The 14,102-nt window shown below is 37.8% G+C and overlaps 1 protein-coding gene across 1 annotated transcript in view; it reads right to left on the reverse strand.

Moving 5' to 3' along the window:
• Positions 1–14,102, reverse strand: part of VPS13C (vacuolar protein sorting 13 homolog C) — a 131,549-nt gene that overhangs the window by 61,875 nt on the left and 55,572 nt on the right. Inside the window, exons 34-43 of the mRNA XM_030579044.1 lie at positions 13,205–13,374; positions 12,389–12,624; positions 10,651–10,880; positions 9,309–9,401; positions 7,759–8,124; positions 6,044–6,133; positions 4,274–4,429; positions 3,081–3,345; positions 2,005–2,165; positions 1,203–1,324 (exon numbers count right to left, since the gene is read on the reverse strand). Of these exons, the coding sequence (XP_030434904.1) occupies positions 1,203–1,324; positions 2,005–2,165; positions 3,081–3,345; positions 4,274–4,429; positions 6,044–6,133; positions 7,759–8,124; positions 9,309–9,401; positions 10,651–10,880; positions 12,389–12,624; positions 13,205–13,374 (1,889 nt within the window). The remainder of the gene's footprint in view (positions 1–1,202; positions 1,325–2,004; positions 2,166–3,080; positions 3,346–4,273; positions 4,430–6,043; positions 6,134–7,758; positions 8,125–9,308; positions 9,402–10,650; positions 10,881–12,388; positions 12,625–13,204; positions 13,375–14,102) is intronic.

Raw genomic sequence — 14,102 nt, forward strand, 5'->3', positions numbered from 1 at the left:
GGAAACAAAGAACATAGTCGATACGTACAGGATTGGGGACACTACTCTGGGAAGCAGTGACTCTAAAAAAGATTTTGCAGTTGAGATCAGCTTAACATGAGCTCCCAGTGTGACACTGTTGGCAAAAGAAATAATGTGATCCTGGGATGCTTAGAATCTATGAACTCTAAATTTTGTAAAGCCAATAGAAACTGATGGGTTAAACCGAGTCCTTACAAGACACTAAATGCAGTTTATTTCTAATTAGGTCCGACTCGGATTCCACTGTTTAATTCTGGTTTAGCCTATGATTCTTTGGATATATCATTTCATCTTGATGAGTGTTTCACCAGACACAGGATGACAGAAGGTTAAATGAACGGTGATACTTGGAGACCTCAATGAAAATATGGATATTGGAGACTCAGATGAGAACCTGTCACCTTTTGAAATTTCTGCTTAAGTAAGGCTCACAGATCTAATATCCCATAGTTTTAGACCAGAATTCCACTGACATGCAAGTGTTTAGCAGCTTCAACATTCTCTCAAGTCTCAAAGCACTGAAATCCACAACAAACATCAACAACTGAATATAAACACATTGTAAGTAAGATACACTATAAAAGGAAAAAAAGGAGTTAAAAATTGGGGACGGGAAAGTAAACAATGGAAATAAACAATGATTCAAAAATACAACCTAAAAAGCCAAAATGTTTCAATGAAAAAGTATGTAAATGCTATACCATCCCAACCAAAGATAATGGATTGACTTTGTCCCTGGATCTTAGAAAATATCCTCTCATGGTTTGCTATTTCAGGTCAGATTTATAAAAAAAGTTAGATTTGCAAATGCAGTTATGATTAGGCAAAAGGTGTAACTGTTCACAAAATACGACTAATAACCATGGTTGTGTTCATGCAACACAAGTAACTGCACAAACGTAAACGGTGACCATTTTGAGAGGCCATTTGCCCTTCATGACTACTATTTTGGGGGCTTTTTTAAAAATGCACCCAGTTGCATTATATCATTATTTTAAAAAATAAATAGCATTTGGTTTTTGTCAATTCAATCATGACAAAAGCCCAGAACAAGATGAGTATGAGTGGTACCTGGTAAGACTAATGGACCGAGTTGGCAAAAAAAAAAAAAAAATATTTGGATTCAAATAATGGTGATTTCACATCACACACAAAGATTTGGCATAACAGAATAAGCGTACCTGTATGAATCTAAAGGAACATGGAATTCCTCTTCAGGTTTAGATACTCCTATTGGCTCCAGCAGTCTAACATCGCTGACAAACTTGTAGATTGTAAATGGGACAGAGAAATGATTCTTGATCTATGATAAAAATGAATATGTCTCATTAAATATAGTTCACAAATTTCAAAATGAAAATATCAACTATACATAATGTACAAAAATCAGTAAATCCAATTAAAATGCTCCTTTGCAAACTGAAACTTACAAAGATTTGTCCTCAGAAAGTAACTAATGTGTACATAAACCTAAAAAAAGCAATGTGAAACATCAAAACACCACTACCACAATCATACTACTTTGCAGCTACTCAATTAACAATATTATTTGCTTGGAAGAAAACATTTCAATATGTAATTTGTACTGCAAGATGCAAACATATAGCTTAGAGCTACACGAGAGCCAGTTTAAGCCACAATTTAATAACTACCATCTTTAAAGTGAATGTAGCCATGGTATCACTTCTATCAATTATAGGTATTTAACATAAAAGAGATTTTTATACCGGCACATGCATACAATGTCTCCATTCAAATCCTATTACATATTTAAAATTACAATCTCAAATGTAAATTTAAAACAATACTACTTACATTTATGAAATAATTACTTATATTTTATGTTTTTGTTTGCCTTTTGCTGAGAATAATCTCAAAATGTCTTAAGAAAAAAGGAAGTCCAAGTTACTCTCCAGAAGTAAACAAACTCTAAGCAGTGGCTTTGATCTTATTTAACTTTATGCATTTTATTATAGATTTTACCTGCAGAGGAGACCGTATGGTAATAACTTTATTTCCTTCTGTTGCATCTATCTGTACCAGAACAGAGTCTGAGTGGTCAACAAGAGGAGTTCGCACGCTGTGCAATCGTCGGCCTGGTTTTGCTATAGGGATGTTTGCCACTTCTGAATATCCTAGAGGTGCTGTTTTACAAAACAAGACTGCTATGTGATTCTGCAAACTTACTGAACAAACCATTACCATTTTCAAGCAAGCATGCAATGCCAGCCCCTTAATACAATTACCCCATAGCCTCCAACATAAGAAACCTCAGAGATTGTGTTTCTGGCCCACAATAACTAGAACATGGTTAACCAGAAGGGAAAATTAAAAGTAAGTTTTGAGTCAATAATGGCTGGGAAAACCAAGTATGATACCACCAGCCTCTAAAATGGATCCTTGCTACCTAAAGGATGTAGATCATGAAGCCCGCTCAGCTATTTGTTAGGTGAATGAATTGAAGTCCTTCACATAGAATCAACTCAAGATTCTAAATAAGGAGGAGATGGAGGAATGCCAGTATAGTAGGATCTGCACTATCGTACTCCCTCCAAGGAATTGACCAGTACAACTTGCCATGTGGGAACTCCTGACTATTCCAAAGAGATTGAATCTAGCTATATAAAGTGAGTGGTAACAGATGGATCTCCATTGGGGAGGTCAGCAGGCCAGCTGAGTTGCAGTCACATCAGCTCTCCTAGTTCTCTGAAGGAGTGGCAACATGTTCTACCTGCCTGTGCTTCGTATTAACCTTTAGTTCTATTTGGGAAGTAAAGGAAAAGGGACTTGAATTTTCCCCACTCCTCCTTTCCCAGCACCCAAGTCAGTGTCACGAGAAATTGCCTATAGAGTGGCAACCCCGGCTCAAGGAAACATCCAGCAGGGCAAGAGTAAAGAACTTGCTAGCTGGCGGCTAGCAGTTGTCTCCAGGTTGAACAAGGAAATTCAGTGGTTAAGTTTGACCACATGGTACGTGGCCCATGGACTATCCTAGTAACTCTCCCCTGAATCTCTTCACCAAGCACAATTTCTACCAACAGTTATCTCTTGCACACTACCTAAGCTCAAAGTGAACAGGCAGCTCTCTTGACGGTATAATGCGGACAGCTTTCCTCGATGCAGAGGTTCCAAAACTGAATATTCCAGTTCCAATTTCTGACCAATTTCTACATCATGAATATCTTCTTTTAAAGTTGAACCAACCACTCGAAGATTGATGGCAGGATGCACTTTCAGAGGGACACCCAGTGCATTTTTCACTGTAAAAGGAGCCCTATCTTTTAAAGAATAATCAAAAGTGGAGGCAGTCCCTTCAGAAAATGCCTGTAAAAAAGAACAATAAGATTTTTAAAGGATAGTTGTCATGATGGAACAAAACATCTTAACCAGTTAACATAAAAACATCCATACACAATACTACGTTCTTTACAAAAGCAACATTATATACTGTATATCACAAAGTATGTGCTTTTGGAATAGTTGTATAAAAGCAATGTTCAGTATTTTGAAGTAATCTGGTATTATATACATTAATATACGAGTCATTTTCACCATGCTAAAATGTAAATTACACTAACTTTATTATAACTTATATGATCATTGTTAATGTATGAATAAGAAGTCTGATGTAATTATCACCTACATAGATAAACCCAATTTATATTTATTTAGTAAAGTATCAGTGAGCAATATCCATAAAATAGAACATCTTCTGGGACATGAACAAGCATGGCCTACTTCCTCAAGAATAAGAGGAAAATACAATAGAAGTTTAGCACACTGGTGGGCTGCAGAGGCTTGCCTCCATTAAATTTGAAATGCCAACAGTTAGCAAGTATCTTTTTTCCCCAGTATGCCTATTGAAAAGCAACCCTATAATGAAGAGACCAAGGACCATGATCATGCACCATGGGGAAGGGCTGCTTCTATTGTACCAATTCAGATTACGTTACAAAACTCCCACTCAATCATTTCCCTCCCACATTTTCTCCCTTTTTAAGTCCCATGTCAGCACCTCCATTTTCATAGTCAAGGGAGCAGCTGGCTTCTAGTTGAACAAGTCAAACTCACTTCTTAATAGCTAGAAGAATCAACTGTATGGCAAAAGGAAAAATTCACCCCATCACCAAAGACATAAAATAAGTGAGTGGACTCTCAACCTGACTGGCCGAGCAGAACACTAATAATAAGAATTCAGGACTGGACACAAACAAAATTAATTCATGACAAGTCCCGTATTTATTAAAATTACCTTGGCTAAATTACTGAAAACAGCAAGACAACATTTGGATATTGTTATATTCATTGTATCCTTTGAAGATATGTTAACTGCAGTTTGTGCTTCAGGAAGAACAACAAAATCATCCCCAGGTATCAAACTTTTATCTTGCACAGGGTTAGTCTTTATCTAAAGGGAAAAAAACAACAGCATTAAACCTTCTCTTTGTCTAAGTTTAAAAGTATGAACACAAACTGTTTCTCCAAATTTACCATAGGTAACTTTATGCAGGTTTGCAATTTTCTCTTAAAACCATATTTCACAAACGTGTTGAGAAATTAGCAGCAAATTCCTTTAATATGATCTTGTATGCATAATTTAATTCATACCCACCAACATTAAAAGTTAACATAGCACTGTTTTCTGCACTTTCATTCAGGAAAATAATCCAATGGCTTTTAGCTGTTAATATAAGCAAGGCTAAGAGTTTTTCCACTACCACCAATATTCAGGCTCTCACATCTCAAGTGGTAATTGCAGTCATTTCCAAGGTGTCTAAAGTAGTACTTGGCTCTTCTCTTCACCTTTATCGTATCAGCTGGGCCTCTCTCTTTTGAAGATGCCTCCTTAGGCTCTAGTGTCTTGTTAGCAGTACAAAGAGGTAAGCTCCCCTGAAGTGCTTTTCTGCTGCCTTCCCTATGTCTCAGACTAGACCAGAGTTCTCCTCAAGAGACCTCCTCACCTTTTTGTCCTAAAGTGGTTTTTAGTATCATCGCTAGAAGTATTTTAGTAGCATCACTGCGTGATACTGATTTTTTTAATTATTTTGTCTCCTTCAGTTTTTACTAGTTCTTCTAGCTTTGACTAGTTCTTTGTTATGCTCTTACATTTTTATTTTATTTATTTATTTATTTTTAACTTGAATATCCAGGGTCCCAAAATCCATCAGAAACTGGAAGAGGCTGTAAAAATTCTCTCATATACTAAAACAGTTTTATTCACAATTTCCAAGTGCAAATGTTATTTAAAAAATGGGATACAATCTGCCTATGGGGGACAAAGATTTATTGGAATCCAAAACCAGTACCAGGTGAGAGCTCTTTAAAGTACAGGGCTGTTACTTTAAAGTGCACTTAGGCTCACTGCAATATCCACAAAGGCAGCATTTTCTCCACCTAGGCCTAACAGCATCTCTAAGAAGTGTAGGTAATTACAATTCCCCCTCTACACAAGATGTTTTTAATCACTAGTTAGCAGCGACTATTATCTCTGAAAGTTCTCCTGAAAGCTTGTGTTGCCCCTCTTGCCAGTATAAAGCATTTAGTATCATGTACAAGGAAGAGGCTATTATATTTAGTTTGAAGGTAGCCTCTTTGAGAATTCCGCAAATAATATTCAGCATTTTCAACCCTGACAGGTCTGTCTACACGGCAATTAGACACCTACAGTTAGCCTGTGCCAGTTTACTCTGGCTTGCAGGGCTGCAGCTGTTGGCTGTTCCGTTGCAGTCTATACTTCTAGGCTCAGGCTGCAGCCCGAACTCTGGGGCCCTCCTACCTCACAGGATCCTAGAGCCTCAGCTCCGGCTCGAGCCAAGAAGTCTACAGTGCAACTAAACAGCCCTGCAGCCCGAGTTCACTGGCACAGGCTAACCATGGGGTTTTAATTGCAGTGTACACATATCCTCAGTCAAAGAGGACAGTATCTGGAAGGTCATGGGTCAATATCTTAATGCATGAACATGTTAAAAAAATTGTATATTGACAATGAATATTTCATATATTTTCTGTTGTGTTTCCATACTTCAAGTTTTAAATTCCATGGTTTCCTTCCTCCATCAATTCGTTCAATAAGAGGCTCCCACACTGCATAAATTTCATTGTAATAATGAACCTGAAAGAAAATTAAAATTCAGTTGGAAAGCAAAGCGTATTGTTAGATCATTCTTTATAGCAGTTATATTACCAGGTCATGAAAGCATATGCATTTCTTCGAACTCAAAATTTCATATAATGGTTCTTTCATTGGGTTTAATATTAATTAATAGAAAAACAGACCTTTTTAATGTGTTTAATGAATATCTTTTATTAAAAAACAGATAACAGACTGCACACCAAGCTTAGTTTCCTTACCTTTCATAGCATGACTTTTTTCTCACTTACAAATTGTAACTAGCTCTAAATCTGACTTCGCCTAGACATTCTGATAATTCCAGTTAGTCTATTAGTTAATTCCTAATTCATTAACCTAACCACTGTCCTCTCCCACAGCAGCAGTGGGCAGCATCTGGAGACGCAGAAGTCTTAACAGTGTGAGCAGTTCTGGACTCTTGAGCTGTTTGGTGGGGTTGGGAATTGACCACAGGGTGGGGATGTGTGAGGAAAGAGATTAGAGCATTAGGTAATAGATAGACCCCTGCCAGCACATTTACAATCTTGAACTACAGGGATATCTAATGTACGACTCATTAACATGTGTCCACTAACAAGTTAATGGATTTTCTCACCTTCCCCAGCTGCAGGGACCCATTCCTGCCACTTGGACAGCACCAGAGAGGATGGAATAACTGTGTGGGGTCTTGGTGACTTCCCAACCCCATATGGGACTCCACACCCTCCCCCGGAGAGAATTCATCAGAAGGAGATGTGGCGATAGATAATATTTTAAACACTAGCCAACCATGAGATAGATGCAGTAGCTGTTGATAGTCTGCAGCTACAAGTATACTACAAGCTAGGGGTGTGATTCCCAGCTTGCACAGACATACTCAACAGCCCTCATTGAGCTGGCCTGATAAAAACAGCAATATAGCTGCAGTAGCACAGGCAGCATCAGCAAGGGACTACTGCCCACAGTATGTACACATCGGGTTCAGGCAGGCTGGTACTCAGGCTGGCTAACCTATGCTGCTGCTGCCACCATGGCTACACTACTAGTTTCAATGCACTAGTTTGATGAGCGCTAGAGCTCCTATGTCTACAGGAATGAGAATCACACCGCTACCTCACAGTGTAGACACAGCCTTTATGGAGAAGAGAAAATACATGAAGCATGATCACGCACACCCAAGATCACCTTTTCCATAGAGATTAAGGGGGATGAGGTTCACCACTAAGATCCCAAAAGAAATGCAAAAATGTTAAAGTAGAAAGGCAGACAATTGTTATTTGATAGGGATTTTTTAATTGTTTACATTTTTTGAATCAAGCTATGCACACACTGATAAGACTATGAAGCCACATTACATTTTAAATGGTTTCTCCTGTCTGCTGCCCCTCCTTCTCTCCCTGTTATCAGTTCTTACACTGACTGCATTGTCTCTAATGCAATTAACTTTTTGGGAGTATTGCCTTACTATGTATGCATTTTTACAGCACTAGTACAATGCTAGCTCAATAGTTACTGAGCACTTTAAGCACTACTACATATACATCAAACAACAATTGTCTTTTAGCATTTCAAAACATTTTTCTGCCTGTAACAATTTTAATTTGGAAGCATGAATTGACCCCACTTACCTCCAGTGTCAAGTCGGCAGTGGCACCCAACAGGGAAGACCAGTTTTTAAGTGTTCCTGAAAATGCTGATTCTATTAATAATAAAGGAACAGTACGATGTCCCAGACCACATTCCAAGGTGATTTGAACTGACTGCACCCGCACGTCAAAATTCTCATTTTTCAGAGCATGCTCACTGTCCGTGAAAGTTTCAGTTGCTTCCGTGGCTACATCAACACCAAGGAACCAAGCATTGCACTGGTTAATGGGTTTCACATCCCACAAGTTTCCTGAATCACTTGTTGTCCCTTTGGAATCCTCTTCCTTGGCCTTTGGTTTTATGGCAGCCATTATAGTCATCACAGTATTCAAAATGATTGGTGAAATCTTTAAGAATAAAGAGTCTCATTTGTAGCTTACTTTTTTTTTTTATTCTACATGTAAGCCAGATGGAAAACAATTGGACATTGAAGATATACCCCAAAACTGTGGTACCTGTTACAGGTTATCCACCATTACATAGATGAGGCATCTATCTGATTACACTAACAAGTAATAACTTAAATTTAGAGCACAAAAATGGCCATCATGCATAAGTGTCTCTCACCTATATTTCCTAAAATCCTCACTAGTTTTCCCACACACATTCTCAGAGTTGTAATAGTATTCTTGATGCTCTAACTCGAAGTCCTAACCTTCTTACTGTTCTGCACAGCGAGCATATATTTTAACAATATTCTGATATATTTGGTGAACATCACCTCTGCTAAAATAGACATTTTCTTGTTTAAGCATCAATATTTATGTTATACACAAAATATTTATTTAAAACGCTAAACCTGTTATGTGGTACGGGTACATAATCTACAGAACTTCAACCCAAAGTTCATTTTAGAGGCAAGCCACCAACATTCTTATTGTCAAGACTTGCTACGAATGGTGAAATCTGATTTACTGTAATACATCATATGTGCCAGTTTCCCTGATATAATTGGAACACACATTATATAAAAATGGAGCGTTAGCAGTAATGTCAAGTGAAGATTCTTACTGTAGCTATCCTTAAATTACTGATTAAGCCATTAAGTGAAAGGTATTTTACAACTGTTATTAGTGCTTCTAAGAATTATCAAATTATACCATTTGCAGAGAAGTAATTGTGCATAAATTTCAAGCAACTATCAATTTACGTTACAAATGTAGTTCTTGCACCCAGTAATAGGGGAAAGTATGTTTTAAAAATAGGAAAAACCAATTATGAAACCAAAAAGACTGGCTGGAGACTCAGGAAAAAGGGTACTATCCGATTTTTTTTTTTAAACTGACCAGATTTCACTCTACCCGAGTATATATTAATACTAATTAATACTTCAGTACACTGTATTTTAAAATACCATCAGTGCTTGTTCATCGTGGTATTACCAAAATGTTTTGACATCCACACCACAATTACACATAGAATTTTGATGGTCTAAATTGGAAACTTTGGACAGCAATAACAAAAAAGTTAAAATTTTAATCTGATTAATGTAATTGCTTTTTCTAAGTCAATTTCTAACAATATTACTAACCTTTATAATAAGTTGTTCTATTGTCACTGCCATACTTTGTTCTCCTGAAACATGTGTCATATTCTCCACAACCAAAGAACAAGGCTGTAATACCTGAAGGGAGTATTTGAATTTAAGGTTATGAAATAAATTAATTCCCAGCTTCCACCATTTAAAAATGTTTTCCCCCCACATCTTTCTAATTAATGGCCAAAGGGACTTAGCACTTGGCAAAAAGCACAGAGCTACGCAGCTGTTACAGGGGAATACAGCTGGCATGGAGGCAGGAGCTCCAGTAGTTGTGCACCAGATACTCTCCTGTGAGCAAGAGGACTGAAGGGCAGGAAGTGGACAGAGCTGACCAGATTCCTGGGGTAAGTAAGCTACTTCCTGAAAAGAGGTTAAACAAGTTACTCCCCACACTCTCAGCAAAAGAGATGAGGAGCCCAGTAGACTTCCACAGTACTAGTTCTAGAGTAATGCTGTTGCCAGTTGCCCATACTCACGGCTAGGGTGATCAGACAGCAAATGTGAAATATCAGGACGGGGGTGGGGGGGTAATAGGAGCCTATATAAGAGAAAGACCCAAAAATCGGGACTGTCCCTATAAAATCGGGACATCTGGTCACCCTAACTCAAGGCTAACCCTACAGGCTCAAATTTAGCCCATATGAAGTCAACAGTTTTCTATTAAATACTCTTAACTCATCATTAGTAAGTTACCTTTAGTTTCCTAACTACAATATGTTCTTGCTATCATCAATTTCTGCTTTATGCTCAAGCCTTAGCTCACAAGCTTTTGCTAAATCATATTTTGAAATAGAAAACGACTATATAATCAGTGTCTTCTCTAGGAAGCAACTGGAGAAGTGGCTTATGGAGCTCAGACATGTTGGCCTGTGAGCAAACAGAATGAAACGGAGCTGGGGAAAAGATGGTTAACAGTATATTTGTACAAATCAGAAAGAACACGCCACCCATACCAGCTTGATGTTATAAGTGGCCTCTCTCCACATGCAATATTGACACAAAACTGATACCAGCAGAGGTGCTGAAGCTCCAGCTTCTTTGATTTAAGATGAAGGAAATTGTCAGAGCATTCTCTAGGTGATTCCATCACTTTTTGACTAAAACAGCCCAAATCAGTTCTCTCTTCAGGGTACAGTACAATTGCTATGCCTTGCCCCCCACCCCTCCTTACACATCTCTTCATGTTACCCTGGAACTAAGCTGGACTTTTTTTTTTTGGGGGGGGGGGGAGGGACAGGAGGGCCACAAAGGGGGAGGCTCAACTGATTAAAGGCTATATGAACCAATAGTTCTGTGCCTAGTTTCCTCTGAAGCATGCTGATAGTTTTCTTACAGTGGTGATATTCTTGTCCTGCTTTTCTCTGAGGAAAGCACAGGCCAGCACTTTTACATCCTTCACTTGAGCTGTCATCCTTTGTACAAGCTTATCAGATGATAAAGAGAAATCACACTGGAATGAAGCTTTTAAGGCAGGAGCATCAGCCTTGGTCAAATTGGCAACAAATACAATTTCTGGGTCCAGGATCACTGCTTTTACTGTCATGTTTGGCCGCAAGGAACCCTCTGGGCAAAAATAAAAAAAGTACTGAGACATACTTAAATTACATCATTAAAAATGCTATTCAACAATTACTTTATGGTGGATTAAGAAGAGTTGCGATCTTATACAGTAGAAAAAAATCTAAAGAAACTTGTTTCTAGTTTCTGATCCAAAGCAGAACTTCATGAAGGTTTTCCTCAAATTATGACACCTTATGCTGTGAGTTGGTTTCATCACAGCCATTTACTAGAACCCTGTGTGTCCTATAAACAATACATTGAATAATCCACTAGTAGCCAGAAAAAGGTGCTGTACATGATAAGGCTCGTTGAAAACAGTGGGAGCCAGGGTATACTACAGATGTAAAGTGATCACTTAGGCCAAAAAACAAAAACAAAAAAAAACCCCACAAACACACACTACCAACAAAAAACTTACCCACAACTGACTAAAAAGTGACTGTAAACATCTACTAGTAGTTCCTAATATTAAAAATTACTTAACCTCCTATTTCCAAGTCTTTATGAATAAATTTCTCAGAAAGAGGTCTCTTTACAGAACACAAAGTCCTCCAGTATGCTCCCCTACAAGAGGTTATACTGAAGTTAGAGAGTTCCATATGTTGCAGCTGGAGAAGCCAAAGGCATGTGGGAAACCGATGCCTTGTGATGCCATAAGTAAAAGGAAAGCAAATAATTGCTTTAGGTGAAAAGCTTCAACACTGAATTTTTGCAGGATCAGTCTAGATACAGCCTGAATTCCTGACCCTTGCCCTATGAACAGAAAGAAATTATTCATCATATTAGACCACAGCTGTTCTGAAAAACAAATTGCTTCTTTTTCTTATTTAATCATATTGCAGTGTTGGAGCCTTAAAATTCTACCAGGCAGGAGAACATAGGTAGGTTTTGGATTTTGGACTAAAAATCCCCCCAAAATTTCAAACTAGGGAACTCAGTGTTGTTCTCAAGTCTTTTTTAGCCAAGGAGGATTTTACACTCCAAAAGCATATATGTAGGATGAAATGCTCTTTGTAACCTGCATTTGAAGTGTGCTGTTTCTCTCTTCACTTTCTTGCTTTCTTAAAAGCAGAGAATTATGCTTAGACTAATGGTCCATATAAAAGTATTATAATTTAAGTGTGCTTCCTTTGAATATTTAAGTTTTTTTTCAGTGCCTACAGATATACAGCAACTGCTGGGTGAAAAAAATAGGTATGCAAGTTATTTTTACAGAATTTACTGTAACAAGGAAAAATACTTCTAGTGTCCCTGTAGAAATTGATCCCAGCCTATTAAGATCTCTGGAGAACATACCCCTAGGTGTGTTCCAAGAGTTAGATAAGATTACTGTTCAGTTCAGTATGATCTCTGGCACTTTAACTGACCATATTTATCTTCATTTTGGGGACTCAACACTGTCCTTTGATATACTGTTCCACACAACTTCAAAAAATATCAGCAACTTATGTGATTCTGGATGTTCCTTTCCCCCAGAGACTCCTTAAAAAGCCAGATATATTTTTACAAACCTTTTTCATATTTGGGCTTTCCAGGGGCATGCTTTAACTGAACCTGAGTAGACCTCTCAGTTGAAGCTGTTGGCATAGATTTAATAAAGAAGTCTGCTACTGTTAGCAGGAACTCCACACTGGTGCACACATATAGCTTATCAAGGATAGCAACTACTTCAATCCCATTTGTATCTTGCTTGTAGTTTATATCAATCATATCATTATCTGTCTTGCCACATTTCTTGTCAATCATTCTGAAAAAGAAATTTAAAAAGCATTATTTTAATGAACTTTTATAGCATTAGAAGAATTTGGATAGAGAAGGGGAGTGGTAATGGAATGCATTCTCTCTCCTCAAGGTCACTTATTTCAATATATTACAGCTCAAAAGTAATGAATTCCTTTTGTGTTCGATAAGCAAAGAAACTAGGCACAAGTATGAATTCTGTTTTACAGTCATACGAATGTAGTCTAGTGTATTTTATTACACTATATCAGTGTTTGAAATGTTGTGACAGGGAACGTGAATTAAGTTTTTAAGTACACAAAACCACCTAGCTCTAAATGGGGTTCAACTTGAGCCAGCAATTCCAAGCTTTATGAAGTTTCAGAGATCCAGGTCTCCCATTTACTTCTCTTTGTGTCTGGCAGCTCTATTTTGACATTTGTCCATACTATTATTCCACGGCTCAGCAAATACATACAACAGACATTATACCTAACGTTTATTTAAAAAATTTCAGTAAAGCTGCTAACGCCAAGATTCTTCTCAAAAGTAATTTACAAGAGATACCACTTCACTGCAGCTCTTCATTTGTGATGCATTCAACTAACCTCGCTGTTACTTTCTGAATCCCTTCTCTGAGATCATCCAGGGTACACGTCTTGAGTTTAATATTAACATCCATTGAACCATCTGAAAACATCTTCCCTGATGATGCCATGAGACGTAGTCTGAGTTCACCGAGGCGTAAACTGTCACTATGCAGTGAAAGCAGGGACTGCTACAAAAACAGTGGGAAACATTAATTATGGAGAATGGAAAAATGGGGAATGGAAAAACAGGGAATGGAAGATTAACATAAGTGTATTCCTGCTTATGTTAGAGATTGAATGTACTTTATGATTTGGTTACAAGAGAAGTAAGTTATACTTATTTTAGATGAGATTAGAGCATGGGTGAGAGCAACCAAGGCTGAAGTGCTGAACTGCATCATCTGAATTACAGAGACAGTTTTGTGTCATCAGCAGACTGAAAATAAGCCTCTTGACTAAATTCCTTAGCTGTGTACATGTGCACACACGTGTGCGCACACACACACCGTCAGGTGCGACTGAAAGACATCCTACAGAAGAAGATCTTTGTCAAGAAAAGCAGTTGCTCACAACTGCTGAGGGGAGAAAAGAAATCAACTTAATGGCAGCCTCATTCAGTACTGTAGTCCCTAGATGAATTAACACTATCTCATGATCAACAATATAAAAAGTGATCATTATCCACTACCAGGAGAGAGATAACTGACCAATAGAACCAAAGTTGTCTTTGTCACAAAGCCAGTCTATATCCCACCTGACAAAGTATAGAAAGCCAGGTGTCTATCATTCTTTTAGGATAAATATTCGCTTCATATACTAGGGGCATTTAGTGTTTTCTATAACTACTTTAAAAAGTATGAACAACAAAGACTTGGACAGCAATGCATCTGATCCTCCTGAAGCCTATACTATGAAT

The sequence above is a fragment of the Gopherus evgoodei genome, chromosome 10, assembly GCF_007399415.2.
Source record: "Gopherus evgoodei ecotype Sinaloan lineage chromosome 10, rGopEvg1_v1.p, whole genome shotgun sequence".
In the NCBI taxonomy this organism is placed as follows: Eukaryota; Metazoa; Chordata; order Testudines; family Testudinidae; genus Gopherus; species Gopherus evgoodei.